The sequence below is a fragment of the Triticum aestivum genome, chromosome 4B (genome assembly GCF_018294505.1).
Source record: "Triticum aestivum cultivar Chinese Spring chromosome 4B, IWGSC CS RefSeq v2.1, whole genome shotgun sequence".
Lineage (NCBI taxonomy): Eukaryota > Viridiplantae > Streptophyta > Magnoliopsida > Poales > Poaceae > Triticum > Triticum aestivum.
This window is the reverse complement of record NC_057804.1, coordinates 47,276,609-47,302,975: the sequence shown is the minus strand read 5'-3', so window position 1 is coordinate 47,302,975 and position 26,367 is coordinate 47,276,609. Positions and strand designations below refer to the sequence as shown.

At 44.3% G+C, this 26,367-nt stretch overlaps 1 protein-coding gene and 1 non-coding gene across 2 annotated transcripts; both read left to right on the top strand.

Moving 5' to 3' along the window:
- The first annotated feature begins 18,596 nt into the window (after positions 1 to 18,596).
- Positions 18,597 to 23,786, top strand: LOC123090924 (probable LRR receptor-like serine/threonine-protein kinase At2g16250). The gene is made up of 4 exons (XM_044512279.1): positions 18,597 to 20,794; positions 21,839 to 21,967; positions 22,658 to 22,680; positions 22,830 to 23,786. Exons 1-4 carry the CDS (start codon positions 19,143 to 19,145, stop codon positions 23,402 to 23,404), a joined length of 2,379 nt encoding a protein of 792 aa, XP_044368214.1. The 5' UTR covers positions 18,597 to 19,142; the 3' UTR covers positions 23,405 to 23,786.
- Positions 23,787 to 24,018: 232 nt separating this feature from the next.
- TRNAR-CCU (transfer RNA arginine (anticodon CCU)) lies at positions 24,019 to 24,091 on the top strand. Its single transcript has one exon. It is a non-coding gene; the product is annotated as a tRNA-Arg (tRNA).
- Positions 24,092 to 26,367: the final 2,276 nt, after the last annotated feature.

Below are 26,367 nucleotides of genomic sequence, written 5' to 3'. Positions count from 1 at the left end.
AAATAAAAAAGAGAGGCCAAATAAGCCCACCAAAATTTAAAAAAAGAGAAAAAAAATGAGAGAAAAAGAGAGAAGGGACAATGTTACTATCCTTTTACCACACTTTTGCTTCAAAGTAGCACCATGATCTTCATGATAGAGAGTCTCCTATGTTGTCACTTTCATATACTAGTGGGGATTTTTCATTATAGAACTTGGCTTGTATATTCCAATGATGGGCTTCCTCAAAATGCCCTAGGTCTTCGTGAGCAAGCAAGTTGGATGCACACCCACTTAGTTTCTTTTTGATGAGCTTTCATACATTTATAGCTCTAGTGCATCCGTTGCATGGCAATCCCTACTCCTCACATTGACATCAATTGATGGGCATCTCCATAGCCCGTTGATTAGCCACGTCAATATGAGTCTTTCTCCTTTTTTGTTTTCTCACATAATCCCTATCATCATACTCTACTCCACCCATAGTGCTATATCCATGGCTTACGCTCATGTATTGCGTGAGGGTTGAAAAGGCTGAAGCGCGTTAAAAAGTATGAACCAGTTGCTTGGCTGAAACCGGGGTTGTGCATGATGGGAGCATTTTGTGTGACGATACTGAAGCATGGCCAAACTATATGATTTTGTAGGGATAAGCTTTCTTTGGCTATGTTATTTTGATAAGACATGATTACTTTGTTAGTATGCTTGAAGTATTACTATTTTTATGTCAATTCTAAACTTTTATCTTGAATCTTTTGGATCTGAACATTCATGCCACAATAAAGAAAATTACATTGAGAAATATGCTAGGTAGCATTCCATATCAAAAATTCTGTTTTTATCATTTACCTACTCGAGGACGAGCAGGAATTAAGCTTGGGGATGCTTGATACGTCTCCAACGTATCTATAATTTTTGATTGTTCCATGATATTATATTATCTGTTTTGGATGTTTAATGGGCTTTACTATACACTTTTATATTATTTTTGGGACTAACCTATTAACCGGAGGCCCAGTCCAAATTGCTGTTTTTTGCCTATTTCAGTGTTTTGCAGAAAAGGAATACCAAACGGAGTCCAAACCGAATGAAACCTTTGGGAGAGTTATTTTTGGAACAAACACAATCCAGGAGACTTGGAGTGGACTGATACGTCTCCATCATATCTATAATTTTTGATTGTTCCATGCCAATATTCTTCAACTTTCATATACTTTTGGCAACTTTTTATACTATTTTTGGGACTAACATATTGATCCAGCGCCTAGTGACAGTTCCTGTTTGTTGCATGTTTTATGTTTTGCAGAAACCCAATATCAAATGGAATCCAGCCGGGATAAAACGGATGGAGAATTATTTTGGAATATTTGGGATTTTCTGGAGGAAAAATCAACGCGAAACGGTGCCTGAGGTGGCCACGAGACAGGGGGCGTGCCCTCCCCCTGGGCGTGCCTGGCACTCTCGTGGGCCACCCGTAAGGCGGTTGAAGCTCTACTTTTGCCGCAAGAAAACTAATTTTATGAGAAAAAACCATGCGAAAGATTCACCCCAATCGGAGTTACGGATCTCCATATATAAAAGAAACGGTGAAGGGGAAGGATGTGGGAACGCATAAACAGAGAGAGACAGAGAGATAGATCCAATCTCGGAGGGGCTCTTGCCCCTCCCATGCCATGGGAGCCAAGGACCAGAGGGGAAACCCTTCTCCCATCTAGGGAGAAGGTCAAGGAAGAATAAGAAGAAGGGGGGCTCTCTCCCCCTTGCTTTCGGTGGCGCCGGAACGCCGCCGGGGGCCATCATCATCACCGCGATCTTCACCAGCACCTCCACCATCTTCACCAACATCTCCATCACCTTCCCCCATCTATATTCAGCGGTCCACTCTCCCGCAACCCGCTGTACCCTCTACTTGAACATGGTGCTTTATGCTTCATATTATTATCCAATGATGTGTTGCCATCCTATGATGTCTGAGTAGATTTTCGTTGTCCTATCGGTGATTGATGAATTGCTATGATTGGTTTGAGTTGCATGTTTTATTATTGGTGATGTCCTATGGTGCTCTCTGTATCACGCAAGCGTGAGGGATCCCCGCTTTAGGGTTTGCAATATGTTCATGATTTGCTTATGGTGGGTGGCGTGAGTGATAGAAGCACAGACCCAAGTAAGTAGGTTGTTTGCGTATGGGATAAAGGGGACTTGATACTTTAATGCTATGGTTCGGTTTTACCTTAATGATCTTTAGTAGTTGCGGATGCTTGCTAGAGTTCCAATCATAAGTGCATATGATCCAAGAAGAGAAAGTATGTTAGCTTATGCCTCTCCCTCAAATAAAATTGCAATAGTGATTATCGGTCTAGTAACATAGTCAATTGCTTAGGGACAATTTCACAACTCCTACCACCACTTTTCCACACTCGCTATATTTACTTTATTGCTTCTTTATCTAAACAGCCCCTAGTTTATATTTACTTGCTCTTTATATTCCTGCAAACCTATCCTATCACACCTACAAAGTCCTTCTAGTTTCATACTTGTTCTAGGTAAAGTGAACATCAAGTGTGCGTAGAGTTGTATCAGTGGCAGATAGGACTTGAGAGAATATTTGTTCTACCTTTAGCTCCTCGTTGGGTTTGACACTCTTACTTATCGAAAGAGGCTACAATTGATCCCGTATACTTGCGAGTTATCATGGACGTCAAGAAAGAAATGAGGCGACCATGAGGCAGGGAGGCGCGCCCAGGGGGGTAGGCGCGCGCCCCACCCTCGTGGGCCCCTCGTGGCTCCCCTGACCGACTTCTTCGCCTATATATACTCATATATCCTAAAAACATCCATGAGCACCATGAAACCCTATTTCCACCGACACAACCTTCTGTACCCGCGAGATCCCATCTTGGGGCCTTTTCCGGTGCTCCATCAGAGGGGGAATCGATCACGGAGGGCTTCTACATCAACACCATAGCCCCTCCGATGAAGTGTGAGTAGTTTACCATAGACCTTCGGGTCCATAGTTATTAGCTAGATGGCTTCTTCTCTCTCCTTGGATCTCAATACAAAGTTATCCTTGATCTTCTTGGAGATCTATTCGATGTAATTCTTTTTGCGGTGTGTTTGTCGAGATCCTATGAATTGTGGGTTTATGATCAAGATTATCTATGAACAATATTTGAATCTCCTCTGAATTCTTTTATGTATGATTTGTTATCTTTGCAAGTCTCTTCAAATTATCAGTTTGGTTTGGCCTACTAGATTGATCTTTCTTGCAATGGGAGAAGTGCTTAGCTTTGGGTTCAATCTTGCGGTGTCCTTTCCCAGTGACAGCCGGGGCATCAAGTCACGTATTGTATTGTTGTCGACGAGGATAAAAAGATGGGGTTTATATCATATTGCTTGAGTTTATCCCTCTACATCATGTCATCTTGCCTAATGCATTACTCTGTTCTTATGAACTTAATACTCTATATGCATGCTGGATAGCGGTCGATGTGTGGAGTAATAGTAGTAGATGCAGAATCGTTTCGATCTACTTGTCGCGGACGTGATGCCTATATACATGATCATGCCTAGATATTCTCATAAGTATGGACTTTTCTATCAATTGCTCGCAGTAATTTGTTCACCCACCATAATACTTATGCTATCTTGAGAGAAGCCACTAGTGAAACCTATGGCCCCTGGGTCTATTTTCCATCATATAAGTTTCTGATCTATTTTATCTTGCAATCTTTACTTTCCAATCTATATCATAAAAATACCAAAAGTATTTATCTTATTATCTCTATCAGATCTCACTTTTGCAAGTGACCGTGAAGGGATTGACAACCCCTTTATCGCGTTGGTTGCAAGGTTCTTATTTGTTTGTGCAGGTATGAGGGATTTGCGTGTAGCCTCCTACTGGATTGATACCTTGGTTCTCAAAAACTGAGGGAAATACTTACGCTACTTTGCGGCATCACCCTTTCCTCTTCAAGGGAAAACCAACACATGCTCAAGAGGTAGCATGGGGCCACCAACAGGCTTCCGAGGCCCATCTTCTCATATATGAAGCTATTTGCCCTAGAAAAAAAGGAGAACACTTTCGTGAAGCACTGCCATCTCGAGGTGAACCTGGGCAGGAGCACTTTTACTCTTCGGTGGAGTGAATCCGCCAGGGATACTTCCCTCCGGGAGGGGGGAATCGAAGCCATCATCATCACCAACGTTCCTCTCATCGTCGGAGGACTCATCTCCGTCAACATCTGCACCAGCACCATCTCATGTGCAAACCCTAGTTCATCTCTTGTATTCAATCTTTGTCCAAAACCTTTGATAGGTACTTCTGAGTTGCTAGTAGTGTTGATTACATCTTGTAGTTGATGCTAGTTGGTTTAATTGGTGGAAGATCATATGTTAAGATTGTTAATCATATATTATTCTCCACTGATCATGAATATGAATATGATTTGAGAGTAGTTTCGTCTATTCTTGAGAACATGGTAGAAGTCTTGTTATAATTAATCATGTGAAGTTGATATCTATTCGATATTTTAAGGATGTATTATGTTGTTCTTTCTCTAGTGGTGTCATGTGAACGTTGATTACATGATACATTACCATGCTTGGGCCTAGGGGAAGGCACTGTGGAATTAGTAAGTAGATGATGGGTTGCGAGAGTAACAGAAGCTTAAACTCTAGTTTATGCACTATTCTGTAAGAGGCTGGTTTGAATCCATATGTTTTATGCTATGGTTAGATTTATCTTAATTCTTATTTCGTAGTTGTGGATGCTTGCGAGTGGGGGTAATCATAAGTGGGTTGTTTGTTCAAGTAAGAACAACACCCTAGCACCGGTCCACCTACATAATAATTTATCAAAGTAGTGAACATGAGTCGATGAATCGTGATGAACATGACTAGACGAAATTCTCGCGTCCTCGAGAACACGTTGCTCACTATAAGAAGTACTTTCAGCTTGTCCTTTGCAATAGAAGAATTGGGCCACCCTGACGCACCTAGTTATGTTGGTTACTTGTTACTTGCTGTCAAACTATCGGTTACTACCATTTTACAACACTTGTAGAGAATACCCTACTGAAACTGCTTATGAATTCCTTTTGCTCCTTGTTGGGTTTGACACCCTTACTTATCGAAAGAGCTATGATTGATCCCATATACTTTTGGGTCATTAGAGAGGTGTGTTGATTTAGTGCGATGGTGGGTTCATATGGCATCATGCTAGGACTAGTGGGCGTGTGGACTCCGTGGAGGGTTGGAGGGTTGGAGGGTTGGCAAGGTCACGGACTCGGGGTTTTGCGTGACTCAGTGATCTAAGTGGTTGAGTGTGACTGGTGATTTGGTGCTTCGGGCAAAAGCCATTCACTTGCTTTGTCGGCACCGACGACACAACTATAATGCTTTTGTGCGTCACCTTCCTTCTTGGAGGCCATGTCATGAAGCTTTGTATCTCATCCACACTATCCGCGCTCAGGCCGAAAGGCTCAAATCTAGTCTTTGGATTGGACGGTGACAACATCATTGACGTCATCGACGATGTTGCCTCCTTAGGGGCGTCATCCTGGATTTATTTCGACCGATCCAATACTACTACTTATTGTTCATCTTTATTTGTTCCCATGGTGATGGGCGTTCCGTAGAAGGCTTGGGCAACTTGACATAGCTCGCTTTTAGTTCTCTCTCTATTCCCATGTGCATTCGTTTGTGTGTCGTGTGCTACATCAATCGTCGTTGTCCTGTACTTGTACGGAATTAATAGGCCAATGAGCCGATTTGGCGATGCCAAGACACATCAATAAATGAAGGAAATATGCCCTAGAGGCAATAATAAAGTTATTGTTTATTTCCTTATTTCATGATAAATGTTTAGTATTCATGCTAGAATTGTATTAACTGGAAACTTAGGACATGTGTGAATACATAGACAAAACATATTGTCCCTAGTATGCCTTTACTAGACTAGCTCGTTAATCAAAGATGGTTATGTTTCCTAACCATAGACATGTGTTTTCATTTGATGAACGGGGTCGCATCATTAGGAGAATGATGTGATGGACATGACCCATCCATTAGCTTAGCATTATGATCGTTACAGTTTCATTGCTACTGCTTTCTTCATGACTTATACATGTTCCTCAGACTATGAGATTATGCAACTCCCGAATACTGGAGGAATACTTTGTGTGCTACCAAACGTCACAACGTAAAAGGGTGATTATAAAGGTGCTCTACAAGTGTCTCCGAAGGTGTTTGTTGGGTTGGCATAGATCGAGATTAGGATTTGTCACTCCGTGTTTCGGAGAGGTATCTCTGGGCCCTCTCGGTAATGCTCATCACTATAAGGCTTGCAAGCATTGTAACTAATGAGTTAGTTGCTGGGTGAAGTATTATGGAACGAGAGACTTGCCGGTAACGAGATTGAACAAGGTATGATGATACGGACGATCGAATCTCGGGCAAGTAACATACCGATGACAAAGGGAAAAACGAATGTTGTTATGTGGTGTGGCCGATAAAGATCATCGTAGAATATGTAGGAGACAATATGAGCATCATGGTTGCGCTATTGGTTATTGACCGGAGATGTGTCTCGGTCATGTCTACATAGTTCTCGAACCCGTCGGGTCCGCACGCTTAACGTTCGATGACGATATGTATTATGAGTTATGTGTTTTTGATGACCAAAGTTTGTTTGGAGTCCCGGATGAGATCATGGACATGACAAGGAGTCTCAAAATGGTCGAGACATAAAGATTGATATATTGGACGGCTATATTCGGACACCGAAAGTGTTCCGGAAAAGTTTCAGATAAAACCGGAGTGCCGGAGGGTTACCGGAACCCCCCGGGGGAACTAATGGGTCACATGGGCCTTAGTAGAGAGAGAGAGAGGGCCCCTAGTAGTCCTAGTAGGACTCACCTTGATCATACCATCATAGTGATTAGGCGAAGCCCTGCGCCGGTAACATCATCATCACCGTCACCACGCCGTCGTGCTGACGGAACTCACCCTCGTCCTCAACTGGATCAAGAGCACGAGGGACGTCATCGAGCTGAACATGTGATGAACGCAGAGGTAACGTACGTTTGGTACTTGATTGGTTGGATCGCAAAGAAGTTCGACTACATCAACCGCGTTATTGAAACGCTTCCGCTTTCGGTCTACGGGGGTACGTGGACACACTCTCCCCTCTTGTTGCTATGCATCACCTAGATAGATCTTGCGTGATCGTAGGAATTTTTTTGAAATTACTACGTTCCCCAACAGTGGCATCCGAGGTAGGTTTATGCGTAGATGTCATATGCACGAGTAGAACACAAAGAGTTGTGGACGATAATAGTCATACTGCTTATCGCCCACGTCTTACTTTGATTCGGCGGTATTGTTGGATGAAGCGATCCGGACCAACATTACATGACCGCATTAATGAGATTGGTTCTACTGACATGCTTTTGCACATAGGTGGCTGGCGGGTGTCTGTTTCTCCAACTTTAGTTGAATTGAGTTTGACTACGGCCAGTCCTTATTGAAGGTTAAAACATTACACTTGACGAAAAATCATTGTGGTTTTTGATGCGTAGGTAAGAATGGTTCTTGCTAGAAGCCCATAGCAGCCACGTAAAACTTGCAACAACAAAGTAGAGGACGTCTAACTTGTTTTTGCCGGGCTTGCTGTGATGTGATATGGTCAAGGCATGATGTGATATAAATTGTTGTATGAGATGATCATGTTTTGTAACAAAGTTATCGGCAACTGGCAGGAGCCATATGGTTGTCGCTTTATTGTATGCAATGCAATTGCCATGTAATTGTTTTACTTTATCACTAAGCGGTAGCGATAGTCGTGGTAACAATAGTTGACGAGACGACAACGATGCTACGATGGAGATCAAGGTGTTGCGCCGGTGATGATGGAGATCATGACGATGCTTCGGTAATGGAGATCATGAGCACAAGCTGATGATGGCCATATCATGTCACATATTTTGATTGCATGTGATGTTTATCTTTAATGCATCTTATTTTGCTTAGTACGGCGGTAGCATTATAAGATGATCCCTTACTAAATTTCAAGGTATAAGTGTTCTCCCTAAGTATGCACCATTGCTACAGTTCATCGTGCCGAGACACCACGTGATGATTGGGTGTGATGAGCTCTATGTTCACATACAACGGGTGCAAGCCAGTTTTGCACACGTAGAATACTCGGGTTAAACTTGACGAGCCTAGCATATGCAGATATGGCCTCGGAACACTAAGACCGAAAGGTCGAACGTGAATCATATAGTAGATATGATCAACATAGTGATGTTCACCATTGAAAACTACTCCAACTCACGTGATGATCGGACATGGTTAGTTGATTTGGATCACGTGATCATTTAGATGACTAGAGGGATGTCTATCTAAGTGGGAGTTCTTAAGTAATATGATTAATTGAACTTAAATTTATCATGGACTTAGTCCTCATAAGTTATGTTGCATGTCTATGTTATTGTAGATCAATGGCCCGTGCTACCATTCCTTTGCATTTTAATGCGTTCCTAGAGAAAGCTAAGTTGAAAGATGATGGCAGCAACTACACGGACTGGGTCCATAACTTGAGGATTATCCTCATTGCTGCACAGAAGAATTATGTCCTGGAAGCACCGTTAGGTGTACCACCCGCGCCAGCAACTCCAGACATTGTGAATGCCTGGCAGACACGTGTTGATGACTACTCGATAGTTCAGTGTGCCATGCTTTACGGCTTAGAATCGGGACTTCAAAGACGTTTTGAACGTCATGGAGCATATGAGATGTTCCAAGAGTTGAAGTTAATATTTCAAGCAAATGGCCGAGTTGAGAGATATGAAGTCTCCAACAAGTTCTACAGATGCAAAATGGAGGACAATAGTTCTGTCAGTGAACACATACTCAAAATGTCTGGGTACCGTAACCACTTGACTCAACTAGGAGTTAATCTTCCTGATGATAGTGTCATTGACAGAGTTCTTCAATCACTGCCACCAAGCTATAAATGCTTCATGATGAACTATAATATGCAAGGGATAAACAAGACTATTACTGAGCTCTTCACGATGCTAAAAGCTGTGGAGGTAGAAATCAAGAAGGAGCATCAAGTGTTGATGGTCAACAAGACCACTAGTTTCAAGAAAAATGCAAAGGGAAGAAGGGGAACTTCAAGAAGAATAGCAAGAAAGTTGTTGCTTAGGATAAGAAACCCAAGTTTGGACCTAAGCCTGAAACTGAGTGCTTCTACTGCAAAAGGACTGGTCACTGAAGCGGAACTGCCCCAAGTATTTGGCGGATAACAAGGATGGCAAAGTGAAAGGTATGTTTTATATACATGTTATTGATGTGTACCTTACTAATGCTCTAGTAGCGCTTGGGTATTGATATGGTTCTGTTGCTCATATTTGCAACTCGAAACAGGGGCTACGGATTAAACTAAGATTGTCTAAGGACGAGGTGACGATGTGCGTGGGAAATGGTTCCAAAGTCAATGTGATCTCTGTCGGCACACTACCTCTGCATCTACCTTCGGGATTAGTTTTTGACCTGAATAATTGTTATTTGGTGCCAGCGTTAAGCATGAAAATTATATCTGGATCTTGTTTGATGTGAAATGGTTATTCATTTAAATCAGAGAATAATGGTTGTTCTATTTATATGAGTAATATCTTTTATGGTCATGCACCCTTGATGAGTGGTCTATTTTTGTTGATTCTCGATAGTGATGATACACATATTCATAATATTGAAGCCAAAAGATGCAAAGTTGATAATGATAGTGCAACTTATTTGTGGCACTATCGTTTGGGTCATATCGGTGTAAAGCGCATGAAGAAACTCCATGCTGATGGACTTTTGGAATCACTTGATTATGAATCACTTGGTGCTTGCGAACCGTGCCTCATGGGCAAGATGACTAAAACTCCGTTCTTCGGAACAATGGAACAAGCTACTGACTTATTGGAAATAATACATACAGATGTATGTGGTCCAATGAGTGTTGAGGCTCGTGGCAGGTATCATTATTTTCTTACCTTCACATATGATTTGAGCATATATGGTTATATCTACTTAATGAAGCATAAGTCTGAAACATTTGAAAAGATCAAAGAATTACAGAGTGAAGTGGAAAATCATCATAACAAGAAAATAAAGTTTCTACAATCTGATCGTGGAGGAGAATATTTGAGTTATGAGTTCGGTCTTCATTTGAAACAACATGGGATAGTTTCACAACTAACGCCACCTGGAACACCACAGCGAAATGGTGTGTCCAAACGTCGTATCCGTACTTTATTGGATATGGTGCGATCTATGATGTCTCTTACTGATTTACCGATATTGTTTTGGGGTTATGCTTTAGAGATGGCTGCATTCACTTTAAATAGGGCACCATCAAAATCCGTTGAGACGACACCTTATGAATATGGTTTGGCAAGAAACCAAAGTTGTCGTTTCTTAAAGTTTGGGGCTGCGATGCTTATGTGAAAAGCTTCAACCTGATAAGCTCGAACCCAAATCAGAGAAGTGCATCTTCATAGGATACCCAAATGAAACTGTTGGGTACACCTTCTACCACAGATTTGAAGGCAAGATATTTGTTGCTAAGAATGGATCCTTTCTAGAGAAGGAGTTTCTCTCGAAAGAAGTGAGTGGGAGAAAAGTAGAACTTGATGAGTTGTACCTTCTCCCTTATTGGAAAGTAGTTCATCACAGAAATCAGTTCGTGTGATTCCTACACCAATTAGTAAGGAAGCTAATGATGATGACCATGAAACTTCAGATCCAATTACTACCGAACCTCGTAGGTCTTCCAGAGTGGTACATTAATCCTGTTCTAGAAGTCATGTTACTAGAACATGGTGAACCTACGAACTATGAGGAAGCGATGATGAGCCCAGATTCCGCAAAATGGCTTGAGGCCATGAAATCTAAGATGGGATCCATGTATGAGAACAAATTATGGACTTTGGTGGACTTGCCCGATGATCGGCAAGCCATAGAAAATAAATGGATCTTCAAGAAAATGACCGACGCGGACAGTAATGTTACTGTCTACAAAGCTCGACTTGTTGTGAAAGGTTTTCGACAAGTTCAAGGAGTTGACTATGATGAGACTTTCTTGCCCACAGCGATGCTTATGTCTATCCAAATCATGTTAGCAATTGCCGCATTTTATGATTATGAAATTTGGCAGATGGATGTCAAAATTGCATTCATGAATGGATTTCTGGAAGAAGTGTTGTATATGATGCAACCAGAAGGTTTTGTCGATCCAAAGGGTGCTAAAAAAGTGTGCAAGCTCCAGCGATCCATCTATGGACTGGTGCAAGCCTCTCGGAGTTGGAATAAACGCTTTGATAGTGCGATCAAAGCATGTGGTTTTATACATACTTTTGGAGAAGCCTGTATTTACAAGAAAGTGAGTGGGAGCTCTGTAGCATTTCTAATATTATTTGTGGATGACATATTGTTGATTGGAAATGATATAGAATTTCTGGATAGCATAAAGGGATACCTGAATAAGAGTTTTTCTATGAAAGACCTCGGAGAAGCTGCTTACATATTGGGCATCAAGATCTACAGTGATAGATCAAGACGCTCAATTGGACTTTCACAAAGCACATACCTTGATAAAGTTTTGAAGAAGTTCAAAATGGATCAGTCAAAGAAAGGGTTCTTGCCTGTGTTACAAGGTGAGAAGTTGAGTCAGACTCAATGCCCGACCATTGCAGAAGATAGAGACAAAATGAAAGTCATTCCCTATTCTTCAGCCATAGGTTCTATCATGTATGCAATGCTGTGTACCAGACTTGATGTGTGCCTTGCTATAAGCATAGCAGGGAGGTACCAAAGTAATTCCGGAGTGGAGCACTAGACAGCAGTCAAGAACATCCTGAAATACCTGAAAAGGACTAAGGATATGTTTCTCGTTTATGGAGGTGACAAAGAGCTCATCGTAAACGGTTACGTCGATGCAAGCTTTGACACTGATCCGGATGACTCTAAGTCACACATCGCATATGTATTTTTATTGAATGGAGGAGCTGTCAGTTGGTGCAGTTCCAAGCAGAGCGTCGTGGCGGGATCTACGTGTGAAGCGGAGTACATTGCTGCTTCAGAAGCAGCAAATGAAGGAGTCTGGATGAAGGAGTTCATATCCGATCTAGGTGTCATACCTAGTGCATCGGGTCCAATGAAAATCTTTTGTGACAATACTGGTGCAATTGCCTTGGCAAAGGAATCCAGATTTCATAAGAGAACCAAGCACATCAAGGGACGCTTCAATTCCATCTGTCATCAAGTGTCGAAGGGGGACATAGAGATTTGGAAGATACATACGGATCTGAATGTTGCAGACCCGTTGACTAAGCCTCTTCCACGAGCAAAACATGATCAGCACCAAAGCTCCATGGGTGTTAGAATCATTACTATGTAATCTAGATTATTGACTCTAGTGCAAGTGGGAGACTAAAGGAAATATGCCCTAGAGGCAATAATAAAGTTATTATTTATTTCCTTATTTCATGATAAATATTTATTATTCATGCTAGAATTGTATTAACCGGAAACTTAGTACATGTGTGAATACATAGACAAAACATATTGTCCCCAGTATGCCTCTACTAGACTAGCTCGTTAATCAAAGATGGTTATGTTTCCTAACCATAGACATGTGTTGTCATTTGATGAACGGGATCACATTATTAGGAGAATGATGTGATGGACATGACCCATCCGTTAGCTTAGCATTATGATCATTACAGTTTCATTGCTACTGCTTTCTTCATGACTTATACATGTTCCTCGGACTATGAGATTATGCAACTCCCGAATACCGGAGGAACACTTTGTGTGCTACCAAACGTCACAACGTAAAAGGGTGATTATAAAGGTGCTCTACAGGTGTCTCCGAAGGTGTTTGTTGGGTTGGCATAGATCGAGATTGGGATTTGTCACGCCGTGTTTTGGAGAGGTATCTCTGGGCCCTCTCGGTAATGCTCATCACTATAAGGCTTGCAAGCATTGTAACTAATGAGTTAGTTGCGGGATGAAGTATTATGGAACGAGAGACTTGCCGATAATGAGATTGAACTAGCTATGATGATACCGACGATCGAATCTTGGGCAAGTAACATACCGATGACAAAGTGAACAACATATGTTGTTATGCGGTTTGACCGATAAAGACCTTCGTAGGATATGTAGGAGCCAATGTGAGCATCCAGGTTCCGCTATTGGTTATTGGCCGGAGATGTGTCTCAGTCATGTCTACATAGTTCTCGAACCCGTAGGGTCCGCACGCTTAACGTTCGATGACGATATGTATTATGAGTTATGTGTTTTTGATGACCGAAGTTTGTTCAGAGTCCCGGATGAGGTCACAGACACGACGAGGAGTCTCGAAATGGTCGAGACATAAAGATTGATATATTGGACGGCTATATTCGGACACCGGAAGTGTTCTGGAAAAGTTTCGGATAAAACTGGAGTGTCGGAGGGTTACCGGAACCCCCAGGGGGAACTAATGGGCCAAATGGGCCTTAGTGGAGAGAGAGGGGGGCGTCTAGGGCAGGCCGCACGCCCCCTCCCCCTTGAGTCCGAATTGGACTAGGGAAGAGGGGCGACGCCCCCCTTTCCTTCTCCTTCTCCCTCTCCCTCTCCTTCCTTCCCCCTCTCTTCCTCTTGGTGGAATCCTGCTAGGACTAGTAGTCCTAGTAGGACTCCCCTTGTGGGGTGCGCCCTAGGAGGGCCGACCGGCCTCCCCCTTGCTCTTTTATATACGGGGGCAGGGGGCACCCTAGATCACACAAGTTTCTCTCCCAACCGTGTGCGGTGCCCCCTCCACAGTTACACACCTCGATCATACCATCATAGTGCTTAGGCGAAGCCCTACGCCGGTAACATCATCATAACCATCACCACGCCGTGGTGCTGACGGAACTCATCCGCGTCCTCAACAGGATCAAGAGCACGAGGGACGTCATCGAGCTGAACTTGTGCTGAACGCGGAGGTGCCGTACATTCGGTACTTGATCGGTTGGATCGCGAAGAAGTTCGACTACATCAACCGCGTTATTGAAACGCTTCCGTTTTCGGTCTACAAGGGTACCTGGATACACTCTCCCCTCTCATTGCTATGCATCACCTAGATAGATTTGGCATGATCCTAGGATTTTTTTTAAATTACTGCGTTGCCAACAATAAATTCGTCGAGATAAGCACTTACCCTTCACCTTCCATGTCTATTGACTGCCAAACCGATCTCGCCTCACTGCGCACATCACATACATGAAGCGCCATGTGCACGACTTGCGATTAATTGTGTTGGTAAACAAAGCAACAAAAGGAGGGGGTCAGGGGAAACCGTTAGCTTTCATCCAACAATCTTGGAATAATTAATGCTCTTTCGTCGCCTTCCAATCCCAGATGAAAGAAGTATCTAGTTACTCATATTTAATAAAAAACACAGTGTAACACATGTGTCTATGGGGCCGTAGACGTCGTGGGGCCAGAGGATTGGCGAGCTAACATGTTCGCGGGTGTGTGGGACTCGACGATCGGCGTGGATTTAGTGTCGAAGGTGATGTGATGCTCCGGGCAAAAACCTTGCGCTCGCTTTGTAGGCACTAATGATGATGCCACTTTAGGGTGCCACCTTCCTTCTTCGAGGCGTTGTCGTGAAGCTTGTCATCTTGTACACACTATTTGTGCTTTGGGCAAAAGCCTCAAATCCAGTCTTTGGAATGGACGTCGCCATCGATATCACTACCTCCTTGGGATCTTGGATTCCTTTCGGTCTATCCAAAGATACTTCTTATGACTCATCTTGGTTTGTTGTCGTGATGATGGGCGTGAAGAAGGCTTATGCAACTTGGCACAACTCGCTCGGGTAGATCGATACTTCTCTCTCTCTGTTTTCATGTTCTTTCTTGTGTGCGTGTCATGTGACACGTCTAGTAGTCGTTGTCTTGTACTTCCTTCTCCGGAATTAATAGGCCAACAATGATTTAGCAATACCAATATACATCAATAAGTTCCTTGAAATAAGCGATTATCCTTTTCCTTCCACGTCTATTAATTCCCAACCCGATCCTGCCTCACGTGCACGTCTCACATGCATGCAACCCCATGTGCACGACTGCAATTAATTGTATTGGTGGACAAAGTAACAAGGGAGGGGGTCGAGGGAAACTCGTTGGCTTTCTTCCAACAACCTTGGAATAATAGTCACTCTTCCGCCGCCTTCCAACCTATTAATCTCGAATGAAGGAAGTATCTAGTTACTCGGTTTTAATAAAAATGGTTCATCGTGGGTGTATGTGGGTCTGCATACATCCTATTGTCGGAGGGTTGGGAAGGTCACATGCTCGGATTTTGTGGGAATCGACAATCGGCGTGGGTTCGCCAGGGTCACATGCGATACTTCAAGGCAAAACCTTGTGCTTGCTTTGTCGGCACCGACTACGACGCCACTTTAGGGTGCCTCCTTCCTTCCTCATGGCATTATTGTGAAGCTTCTCATCTTATACACCCTATTTGTGCTCCGGGTGAAAGTCTCAGATCCAGTTTCTGGAATGGACGTCGTCATGATGTCGTTATCTTGTTGGAGTGTCATCTTGGATTCCCTTCGGCCTACCCAACAAGACTTCTTCTAACTTGTCTTGGTTTGTTGTCGTGATGATGGATGTGAAGTACAAGACTTGTGTAGCTTCGCACAGCTTGCTTCCGGTTCCCTGACTATTTTCCATGTTCCTCATCCGGGATCAATAGGCCAACGAGCCGATTTGGCGATACCAAGACACATCAACAAAATCCCATGCTTATCCCTCGAATTCCACATCAATGAACTCTCAGACCAACCCACCTCACACGCATCTCTCGCATGCACGCAACCCTAGAAAAACATCTCATAATTAATTGCATTGGTAGACGAAACGACAATGGGAAGGAGGGGGATGGGGGCGTCGAGGGAAAATCGCTAGCTTTCGACCAACACCCTTGAGAAAATGGACACACTTCGGTTACCCTCTGACCTATTGATCCCGGATGAAGGAAGTGCCCGGTTACTCGATTGTAGTAAGAATTATCCAGGCAGGGCTAATGACCACCATAGTTGCATATAATATTAATACTAGAACGATGCACAACACATATAGTACTTCCTCCGGTTGGGTATACAAGTCGGGCTCGATACTTATGTCTTCAATTTTTTTTATTTTTTTGCGAGTGAAAAAGAGTTGTATTCCATTATAGTAGGGTTACAACCGAGAGGCAGAAGTTCCTTAATACATGGTGGTCCTCTATATAGCCACACAACAGTGGTACTCTCCGTACGACTATACGACGCCAACCGATCTGCCACCCTATTTTGCTCACGTTTAATTTTCAAAGGAATAAACATGATCTCCGCTACTAAATGTCCATATGCCGATTTTGACAAGCCATTCCCCATCAAAGCCGACAATGCCTCCGAGGAGTTGTACAATAATCGGGCCATCACTATGCTGCAGCGCCAATGCCATCCCCTGCATCAAAGCATGTAACTCCGCCTCCAGTGCGTCATTACAGTTAAACAAATAGCGATAAGCTGCGAAGATCACCCCGCCATCAGGTCTTCTCATGATCATGCCGGCCGCCGCTGTGCCGTCCGCAAGGACCAAACTCTCCATACTAGCATGATAATACGATCACGCATATGATCATGGCAATTTGCTAGAAGGTGCAACAACCATTCTTTTCCAGAATTAACAATCATCTCATTAGCAGGTAACAGCCAGATTCCTCTTATATGATCCCACAATCTCCGAGCGTGCTCACAACTGACCAGTGCATGAAAACTGGACTCCTCCTCTCTGCCACACAGTGGGTACAGATCCCGCGTCAAGATATGCCTATATTTCTTGCATGCGTTCGTGGCTAGCGCACCGGGCGCTAGGATCTTCATCTTCTGCGGAACCCGCGCTTCCCATATACACTACCAAATAGGACGTTCACCAGATGGATAATTGCTCGACGCTCCACCTGCAACCGAGCTTATGACACTGCTAGTGGCAAGTCGGTAAGCACTCCTGACAGTAAAACATCCACTTTTCTCTGGGAACCATGCTAGAAAATCCTGCCTGCTTCTTGGTGAAGTTCTAATTTTGACAATCTCTCGCACATCCAACTCCCAAAAATGCTCTCACAATCTCTGTAAGTTCCATGCTCCATGAACATCCAAAAAATCCGCAACCCATTTGTACCTACAATTGCGCTTCGGTGTGACGGGCTTGTGGTCATGACCTCTCAGTACCCAAGGGTCCCTCCAGGTTTTAATTAGTGACCCATCTCCCACCCGCCATATAATACCTTTCTTTACCAGCTCAAGTCCATGCACTATACCCTTCCAAGCTGCCGATGTATTAATTGGAAATACCGTATCCAAGAGATTTCCATTAGGATAGTACTTCACACGCAATAGTCGAGCACACAAACTTTCTGGGGAGTCTAATAGGTGTCATGCTTGTTTAGCCAATAAAGCCTGATTAAAAGCTCTCATGTCTCTGAAACCCAAGCCCCCCATCATTCTCGGGAGCATCATCCTCTCCCAACTAAGCCAAGCCATCTTCTTTTTTCCATTTTCAACTCCCCACCAGTATTGTCTCATCATTTGTGTCAGATCATCACACACTGATGCCGGCAATTTGAAAACACTCATAATATAAGTTGGAATGGCTCGGGCAACTGACTTTATCAAGATTTCTTTATTCCTAGAAGATAGGTATCTCTCGCTCCAGTCCACTAGCTTCTTTCTCATTCTTGCCTGAAGAGTTTCAAATTGTCCTTTATGCATTCTCCCTTCAGGAACTGGCAATCCCAAATTTTTTGGCTCAAATACTTGTTGCGAAATATTTTCTATGGCTTATTGTAAATGTTTTTCTAGTCAAATTGAAGACGTAGAAAATCAAAAATCATGGCCGACTTATAATAAAATCAATCTAAGAGAGCCATCATATTACTACTAGGCTTAATGTCGACCAGCTAATGCCCGGGTCTACCCCTACCCAATAATAATCACCCTTAGCAACAAATCCAGTCCCAATACAAAGGAGGGGACAGGCACGCACGAGCAGGGCGCCACCTTTGCGTCCCCTCGCGTTACGCCGCACCAACCAGGCACTACCGCCCCGATGTTTCCAAAGTACCGTCCCTCTGCCCATGGGTCACCCGTGTGGTGCGCCACCCCACCCTACCTCACCACGATGGACAGGAGAAACAAAACATCAGAATCAGAGAGCCCTCCCCCCCGCCGCCCACGACTCGCCGTCCACCAGCCGAGCCACCCCGCCGGCCGCACGCTCGCTTGCTTGACTGGGAACTGAAACTGAAACCGAAACCGCCACCAGTCGCCTCCGGCCTCGTTGACCCGCCCCCATCCTTTTTTTTTTTGAGGGAAAGACCCGCCCCCATCCCGTCGCCACGCGACGCAACAGAGCCTCACCAAACCCACCTGACCCGGCCCGGCCCGGCCCGGCCAACCCGAACCCAGCGGAGCCAGACGTGGCAAGGCAACAGCGCGGCGGAGCAAAGAGTTTCCAATTGAGCCCGGAGGGGGAATTCAAAAGCATTAAACGCCTTCCTTAAACAACCAAAACCCCTCCCCACGATATTAGCTGCGCCTTCCTCTCCCATCTGCCCCGGCCCCATCTCTCCCCTCCCTCCCTCTTCCCCGTCTCCGGCCGCCGTCGCCGCCGTCATCGTCCGCCCGGCCGCCGTCTGCGCCGCGGCCGTACAGCGGGGGAAGAAGGGAGCGTGTGGTTTTCGGTTGGGATCGGCGGCGAGGGCTGCTGTTGCCGCCGCGGCGTGGGGAGGTGAGGTGGAGGAGGCGGAGGCGGAGGAGCAATAACTGGGAGGGAGGCAGTTGGGGGAGTGTAATTCCGGGCATTGATGGCGGAGCCCCGGAGGGCAGTGGTTCCTGTACCCGCGCAGCTCTGCCCCCGCCTTTATTGCTTTTAATTTCCCTCCCAATTCCATCGGCCTCCTCCCCCAATTCCAGCCCACAGTTTCAACGCGCACGCCCGGGGCGGAGCACACTGTAGCCTAGCAGGCGTCGTCGCGTCGCGGACAGGCATGGGGAGCGGCAGCGGCGGCGGCGGGAGCGGGTGGTGATGACGCGCACGCGCGCGCGCGCGCTCTGGGCGGCGCTGCTGCTCGCCGCGCTGGCGGCGGCCGCGGCGCCCGGGGCGGTGCGAGGGCAGGGCGGCCTCGCCTCGCGGGCGGATCTCGCGGGGCTCTACACGCTGCGCGGCGCGCTCGGGCTGCGGGCGCGGGACTGGCCGCGCAAGGCGGACCCGTGCTCCGCGTGGGCCGGCGTGGGCTGCCGGGGCGGCCGCGTCGTGTCCGTCAGCCTCGTCGGGCTCAGGCGCACGCGGCTGGGCCGCCTCGCCCCGCGCTTCGACGTCGACGGCCTGCGCAACCTCTCGCGGCTCGAGTCCTTCACCGCCGCCGGCTTCGGCCTCCCCGGCTCCATCCCGGCGTGGCTCGGCGCGGGGCTTGCGCCCTCCTTCCGGGTCCTCGACCTCTCCGCCTGCGCCGTCACGGGGGAGATCGCTGCGTCGGCCGTCGCCGGCCTCAGCAACCTCACCACCCTCAACCTCGCCGGCAACCTGCTCTCCGGGCAACTACCGGCCGCCGCGCTGGCGGGGCTCCCGAAGCTAGGGACCCTCAACCTCTCCGGCAATGCCTTACCCGGCGCGCTACCTGACGCGGTGTGGTCGCTCCCGGAGCTCCGCGTTCTCGATGTGTCTCAAACCAACCTCACTGGCGCACTGCCGGGGGCAGGGATTGCGCCGTCAGCCACCTTGCAGACGGTGGATCTGTCTGGGAACCTATTCTATGGCACCGTGCCGGACACCTTCCGTCAGCTCTTCAACCGGGTGATGGCCAATATCTCTGGGAATTACTTTGAGGGCAATCTATCAAGTGTTGCCGGTGGAAATGTGTCCTCTGAGATGAACTGCTTCCTTGACGTTGCCGGGCAGCGTAGACCGGAGGATTGCCAACAGTTCTACGCTGGGCGTGGACTGCCATACGATGGGCCGGTTGCCGCACCAACACCACAGCCTGCGCCTGTGCCTGCAGAAAATAAGAAGGGAAGGCAGAAGAATTTGAAGTATATATTGATTGGGGCCATCGGTGGCGGGGTACTGCTTCTAGCCGTGGTTGCCGCCGTTGTGTTTTGCATTGTGCGTTCTAGGAGGGGTAGGAGTGACCAGAGGGAAAGCGGCGCTCCAAGTGCACCGCCAGGAGTGCATGGGAGTGCAAGGGCTGCAGCAGCTACTGGTACCACACAGCCTTCTGCCTCGCCCGCAAGTTTGGCAAAGGTCGGCGATTCATTTGCTTATGACCAGCTCGCCAGTGCCACCTCGGGGTTTGCGGAGGAGAGGATTATCAAGCATGGTCATTCAGGTGATCTATACCATGGTGTGCTCCAAGATGGGACCACCGTGGTCGTGAAGAGGATCACTAACCGTGTCGCTAGGAAAGATGCATATATGACGGAGTTAGATTTATTTGCAAAGGGATTGCATGAAAGGCTGGTGCACTTAATGGGTCATTGCTTTGATAAAGAGGACGAGAAGCTTCTCGTGTATAGGTTTGTCCGTAATGGTGACTTGTCATGTGCACTGCACAGAAAGACAGGGGAGGAAGAGGAGGGAATGCAATCGTTGGATTGGATAAAGAGGTTGAAGATTGCAACAGGCGTGGCGGAGGCACTGTGCTACCTTCATCACGAGTGTACTCCACCCATGGTTCACAGGTATAAACTTCTGTATTGTTCGTAGATGCCAAATTTATTTCAGAATGATGTTTCTTTGTAAGTACCCCCATTCCAAATTAATCGATGTTCTAGCTTTGTCCTAAGTCAAACTTGTCTATATCTGACCAAGTCTATGTGAAAATGTGCTAATATCTAGAACATTGAATATATTTTTTCTATAGAGTTGGTCAAATTTAGGACAACACTAAACCTTTAATTAATTTGTAACGGATGTAGTACGGTGCAAAATGGGCAATGTACAGGTTTGTGATCTTTTATCTTAGGTAGGATCTTGGGCTCTTTTCTCAATGCGATGATTATACTGGCATTGAGTGCTGGCCCAACATTCCCCGCCTTCTGCATTTCATTGTGGGTGTTATGACAATTCATATTTCTTTCTGTTGGTACTGGGGTGGTTATGCAATGGGCACCACCATATGTCCCAACAGAATTGGTGACAGCTAGGAATACACTGGCCAGTGGCCAGACACTTAATGGACTGGATATTGCTGAATCAGTTTTGGTTATATATATAGTACATCCTGTACCTTGCCCGAATAAAAAAATTCAATGCAGACAATGTTATTATTTCTTTCATTATTTATCAACCTTATTGGAGATAATTTTCGCTGTCGTGTAGTGGCATCTCATTATTTAGCATAATTTTAGCAGTTTTCCTTCCGTAAAAACAAATTCCATTCTTATCCGTTCCAGTATGATTTGTGTGATCTCCTGACCAACTATCAATCTTCACACGACCCATCACCACATCAATTGGTTAGCAATTTATTTCTTTTTAGTTAAGTGATTTTCTTATTTGTGAGATCATATGTTGCCGTCAGTTGGCTATTGACAAGTTTCTTGTATTAAACTGTTGAAAATCATCCCACCACAATATCATCATACAAAAGGATAGGCAATTTTATGATGTTCTTATTCATTTCACCAGGAACATTATTTTTAAGTATCAACCTGTCACATGCAATTAGATCATGAGAGAAAAATACTAGCTATTGAGCTAACTTCATGAATATTCTGCTACAGGGATGTGCAAGCCAGCAGTATCCTCCTTGATGATAAATTTGAAGTGCGTCTTGGAAGTTTGAGTGAAGTTTGCCCTCAAGAAGGGGAAAGTCACCAAAACGTCATCACAAAGCTATTACGATTTTCATCGTAAGTTTCTGTTTCTATCACTGCATGATTGGCTATGTATCTTATTTGCTCAAGCGGGTAATTGCCCATTTTGTACCATGCTACCCCGTCAGTTACAAACCTGTAAATTGCCCATATTGCACCATACTACTTTGTCCGTTACAAAATCGCTCAAGCCTGTAAATTATGCTTTTTAAAATTCAGTGCAAGTCTTTCACGTGTCACTTATGACTCAAGCTCTCATTATTGCAACCCGTGCCTTTTTTTTTCACTTGTCTAGACTCAAAATCTCTATATCATGTGCTACTGTATTTATCACCTGATTTGATCACAGCTATTTATTTGCTAATATCTCTAAGGAAATATTAGATCATGTAACTGGCGACTTAACATGGGTCAAATTATATGTGTTCAACTTGAGCATGTAGTTTACTAATTATTGCAGTCAATTCCTGGATGCCACTTGTGTAGAAATGCTTGCTATACTCTTGCCACTCACTGAGGATGTGTCAGATCAAGCTATTTGAAACAAAAATTACCCGAATTAGTGGATGCAAACAATTCTGTCTTGGATTCTTTTCTGTTGCTTGTGGGATCCTAATATTTTTCAGCAGTCAACAAATTTCTGCTCTTTTTAAGTAATTTCATTTTATATTAGATTAAATTAAATCCCCTCTGGTGTTTAACGTTGTATTGTTTTCTGGGATGCAGGACGGCGGATCAAAGTTCTTCTGGTGAGTGCATCCACATACAATTTCATTGATTTGAATCATTTCATTTCAGCCTTGGAAATATATCCTCTAGTTTAGGCCCATTTTTTAACATCCCCATAAATAATTTTCATGGTTGCAAGTAAACTGACCAGCAGCTCTAATGTAAACAGGTTCTCCATCTGCATCATGTTCATACGACGTCTACTGCTTTGGAAAAGTATTGCTGGAGCTGGTGACAGGGAGACTTGGTATCAGTGCATCAAGTGACGGTACAACAAGTGATTGGCTTGATAACACCCTGAGGTACATCAACATTTATGAGAAAGAGCTCATGAGCAAAATCATTGACCCAACCCTCATTATTGATGAGGATCATTTGGAGGAAGTCTGGGCAATGGCAATTGTCGCAAAATCTTGCTTGAATCCTAGGTCTTCGAAACGGCCACCAATGAAATATATCCTAAAAGCACTTGAGAATCCCTTGAAAGTGGTAAGAGAAGATAACGGCTCTAGCTCGGCAAGGTTGAGAGCAACATCTTCAAGGGGTTCGTGGAATGCTGCATTCTTCGGGAGTTGGCGGCATAGCTCGTCAGAGATCGGTCCTTCAAGGGATGATAACATGTTTAAACGGTCAGAGACAATCAAATCATCTGGAGGGAGCAATGGTGATCATTCTTCGTCCCGCAGGAGGCAATCTAAGGAGATCTTCCCCGAGCCATCTGGTTCCCGTGACACAGAGGATTGAGGATACTTCATTCTTGTTTTTTGCAATCCTTTGGGTTAACAGAGGTGGCTCTGTTGAAGCTCTGCTGCCAGCGTGTGATTAGATTCTTTCAGCTGAAAAGCCGGAGGGCGAATTCGCCTGTTGCCAATGACTTCGCAAGCAGCAGACTGTCGCCGAGGCACCATTTTTTGGGGGTTGGAATGTGAGGTGAGCGTATGGAGGTCGGTGTATACCCTGCCTGGTGCACTGTCTGGACGATGACGTGGAGTGGCTCTGGTTTCTCTTTATTTTCCTTTTTTTTCTCCTGGTCATGGTTAAAGAGAAAATGTCGAGCTGATTCTTTTTCTCCTTTCTGCTGTAATTGATTGTTTCATTGTTGATCATAGCAAAAATGTTCGTTCCATCCCTTGGCTTGGTTATTTCTGTTCTAGCTTGACGGGTTGTAGTTCAACTAGGCTCATGCGGTGTCATTTTTTATTTTTTTGGAGAGAAAACACCGCGGCAGCCCAGTTCAAAGACCTGAGAAAAGGCCAAATTGTGATGGCTGCCTACCGGAAAAGGCCAAAACTGCAAATGTCCGTTTGTGGTCTTCCGGCCCAGCCCAAAAGATGCCAGCGGGGTTGCCGTAATGTACAGCGCTTGTAGCTCAGTGGATAGAGCATTTGTTTCCTAAACAAAAAGTCGAAGGTTCGATCCCTTCCTAGCGCATTCACCATTTTTTATATTTCTATGCACTTCTGGCACTGGGCAAAGAACATTTTTTTTCTGCATTTTCAAATATCATCCATACTGCGCGGGCTAGGGCTCCTCTTCACGAGGTCAGCGATGAAGTATGTACTCCCTCCGTTCCTAAATATTTGTCTTTCTAGAGATTTCAACAAGTGAGTACATACGAAGCAAAATGAGTGAATTTACACTCTAAAAAATGTCTATATACATACTATCTGATAGTCCATTTGAAATCTATAAAAAGACAAATATTTAGGAACGGAGGGAGTACACTGTAAGAATACATACCAATCGATTAGTACCACAAATCCCTATCTACCTAACTATTAAAATAGTTGAAGATATGAGACATGTTCTTAATGATAAGAAGAAAGATATATCTTCAGATCGCGGCCCATAGGGGGATCTTCTCATGGGACAAAAAAAGATGAATATAAAAGGATTGTGAAAATGTAGAAAATTATGGAATCTAAGTTGGCTCTCTATCCATTTATCATAAGTTTAGCCCTCACCAGTAACACCCACTAGGAAAACCACAATTCTGAAATCACTATAGGGTGACGTTATCATTTAATCTGAAGTGTTTTTTAGAGAATTTAATCTGAAGTGTTGGACTAGGACCAGACAATACATCCCTACAGATTCTAAACTCCCAGAGATTTTTTTTGAGGTGAAACTCCTAGGGATTTTTTTTGGGAACTCCTAGGGATGGGAGCCCCATGGTGCATCGAGTCGCATTTCTGGCCCAACATGTCAGGGAGTAGACGATGGTGGGCTACGTTTGGGCCAATGTGTACAAAAAATATTTAATCATGTACGAAAAATGTTTGCCTAAAAAAACATGTATGAAAAATATTAATCGTGTGTATGAAAAATGTTTGTGTCAATTAAAAATATGTGACACTCTTAGAAAGTGTTTATATAAGGTAAAAAAAATCCTGTAATTCAAACGAAAATGTTAAGTACAATAAAAAATGTACATCACATTTTAAAACTCTTCACAAGTTTCAAAGATAAGTTTGTGACATTTTCAGAAAATGTTTGAACAATGTACAAAAATGTTTGCATAGTAAAAAATATATCATTTGAAAAATATTTCAACATGAATTTGAAAAAAATGTTTATCCTGTATTTTAAAATGTATTCAAAACATGTTTGTAAAAATATTAAAAATATATTTGAAAAATTTCAAATAAGTATAAAAATGTTTTACATGTATACAAAAAATGTACAACATGTATGAAAAAGTATACATGTGTTTGAAAAAGAAAGAAAATTAGACATTTTCAAAAAACAAAAAACAAAGGAAACTGGTAAAAACCAAAAACAGAAGGTGAAGAAACAAAAGAAGCAAGAAAGATACAAAAGAAAATAAAAAAACTAAAAAAAAGACAAACTGAAGAAAACCATCAAAAAATGAAGAAAAACTGAAAATATAACTAAGGAAAAAAAAAACGGCAAAAAAATCATAGAAAGAAAAACCAAACTGAGCAGACTGCAACAACGACCAGCCATGAAAGGAGCGAAGGCATCGCGCGGCAAACAACCAACTACCAAAAAACACATAAAAAAGGGCTAAAAAAACCCAGGCCAAAAGCTTTCCAAAACCGGACTGGGAATAGAGAGAAAAATTGAGGAGTCTATATGGGACGGCCCATAGGCAACGTACGTTAAGCACTACGTAAGTTAAGCGCTACGTACCGTCAAAGCTATATCCGGGATGGTGTAAGCCTTTGTAGGGCATTTGGACCACATCGTGTACCGTCAAATTTTATTGTAGCTTTTTCATGCCTTGTATGGGGCACCCACCAAGTTTGTGAGAATCTATCTATCTGTCCCCTTTCATTAGGGTTTTGGGTTCCTTGCGGCGACGTTCACTTGACGTCAAGATTTCTTCCCCTGCCCATCAATCCTCCCTAGCAATCAAGGTTCATATCAATTAAGGGGAGATCTGTATCTCCACCCGGTCTTGGCCTTATCGTTTGGGAATTTTAGGTGGTTCTAGGGTTCTTTCGCTCGGTGTGATATGCTCGTCGGGCTGGGTGCACAGGATGAGTAACAAAGCATTCGGATCATGGTCAGCCATGGACGATGCCCATGTGATGATGGAGGAGCTTGGGCTGAAAGAGTAGGACGTAGATGATGTGGTGTTTGAGCAGGAGGAGAAGCTATCGGAAGAAGTTGTTCGATGGATGGCCATCGTACATGTGCATATGGATAAACCATACAATTAGTTTTGGTTCTATAAGAACATA

Excerpts from the sequence above, each read along its gene's own strand:
- LOC123090924 (XM_044512279.1), top strand. The coding sequence starts at position 19,143 with ATGACGCGCACGCGCGCGCGCGCGCTCTGGGCGGCGCTGCTGCTCGCC. Across the intron at positions 21,968-22,657 it reads AAGCTATTACGATTTTCATC|GACGGCGGATCAAAGTTCTT; the intron begins GTAAGTTTCTGT and ends TCTGGGATGCAG. Across the intron at positions 22,681-22,829 it reads GGCGGATCAAAGTTCTTCTG|GTTCTCCATCTGCATCATGT; the intron begins GTGAGTGCATCC and ends TAATGTAAACAG.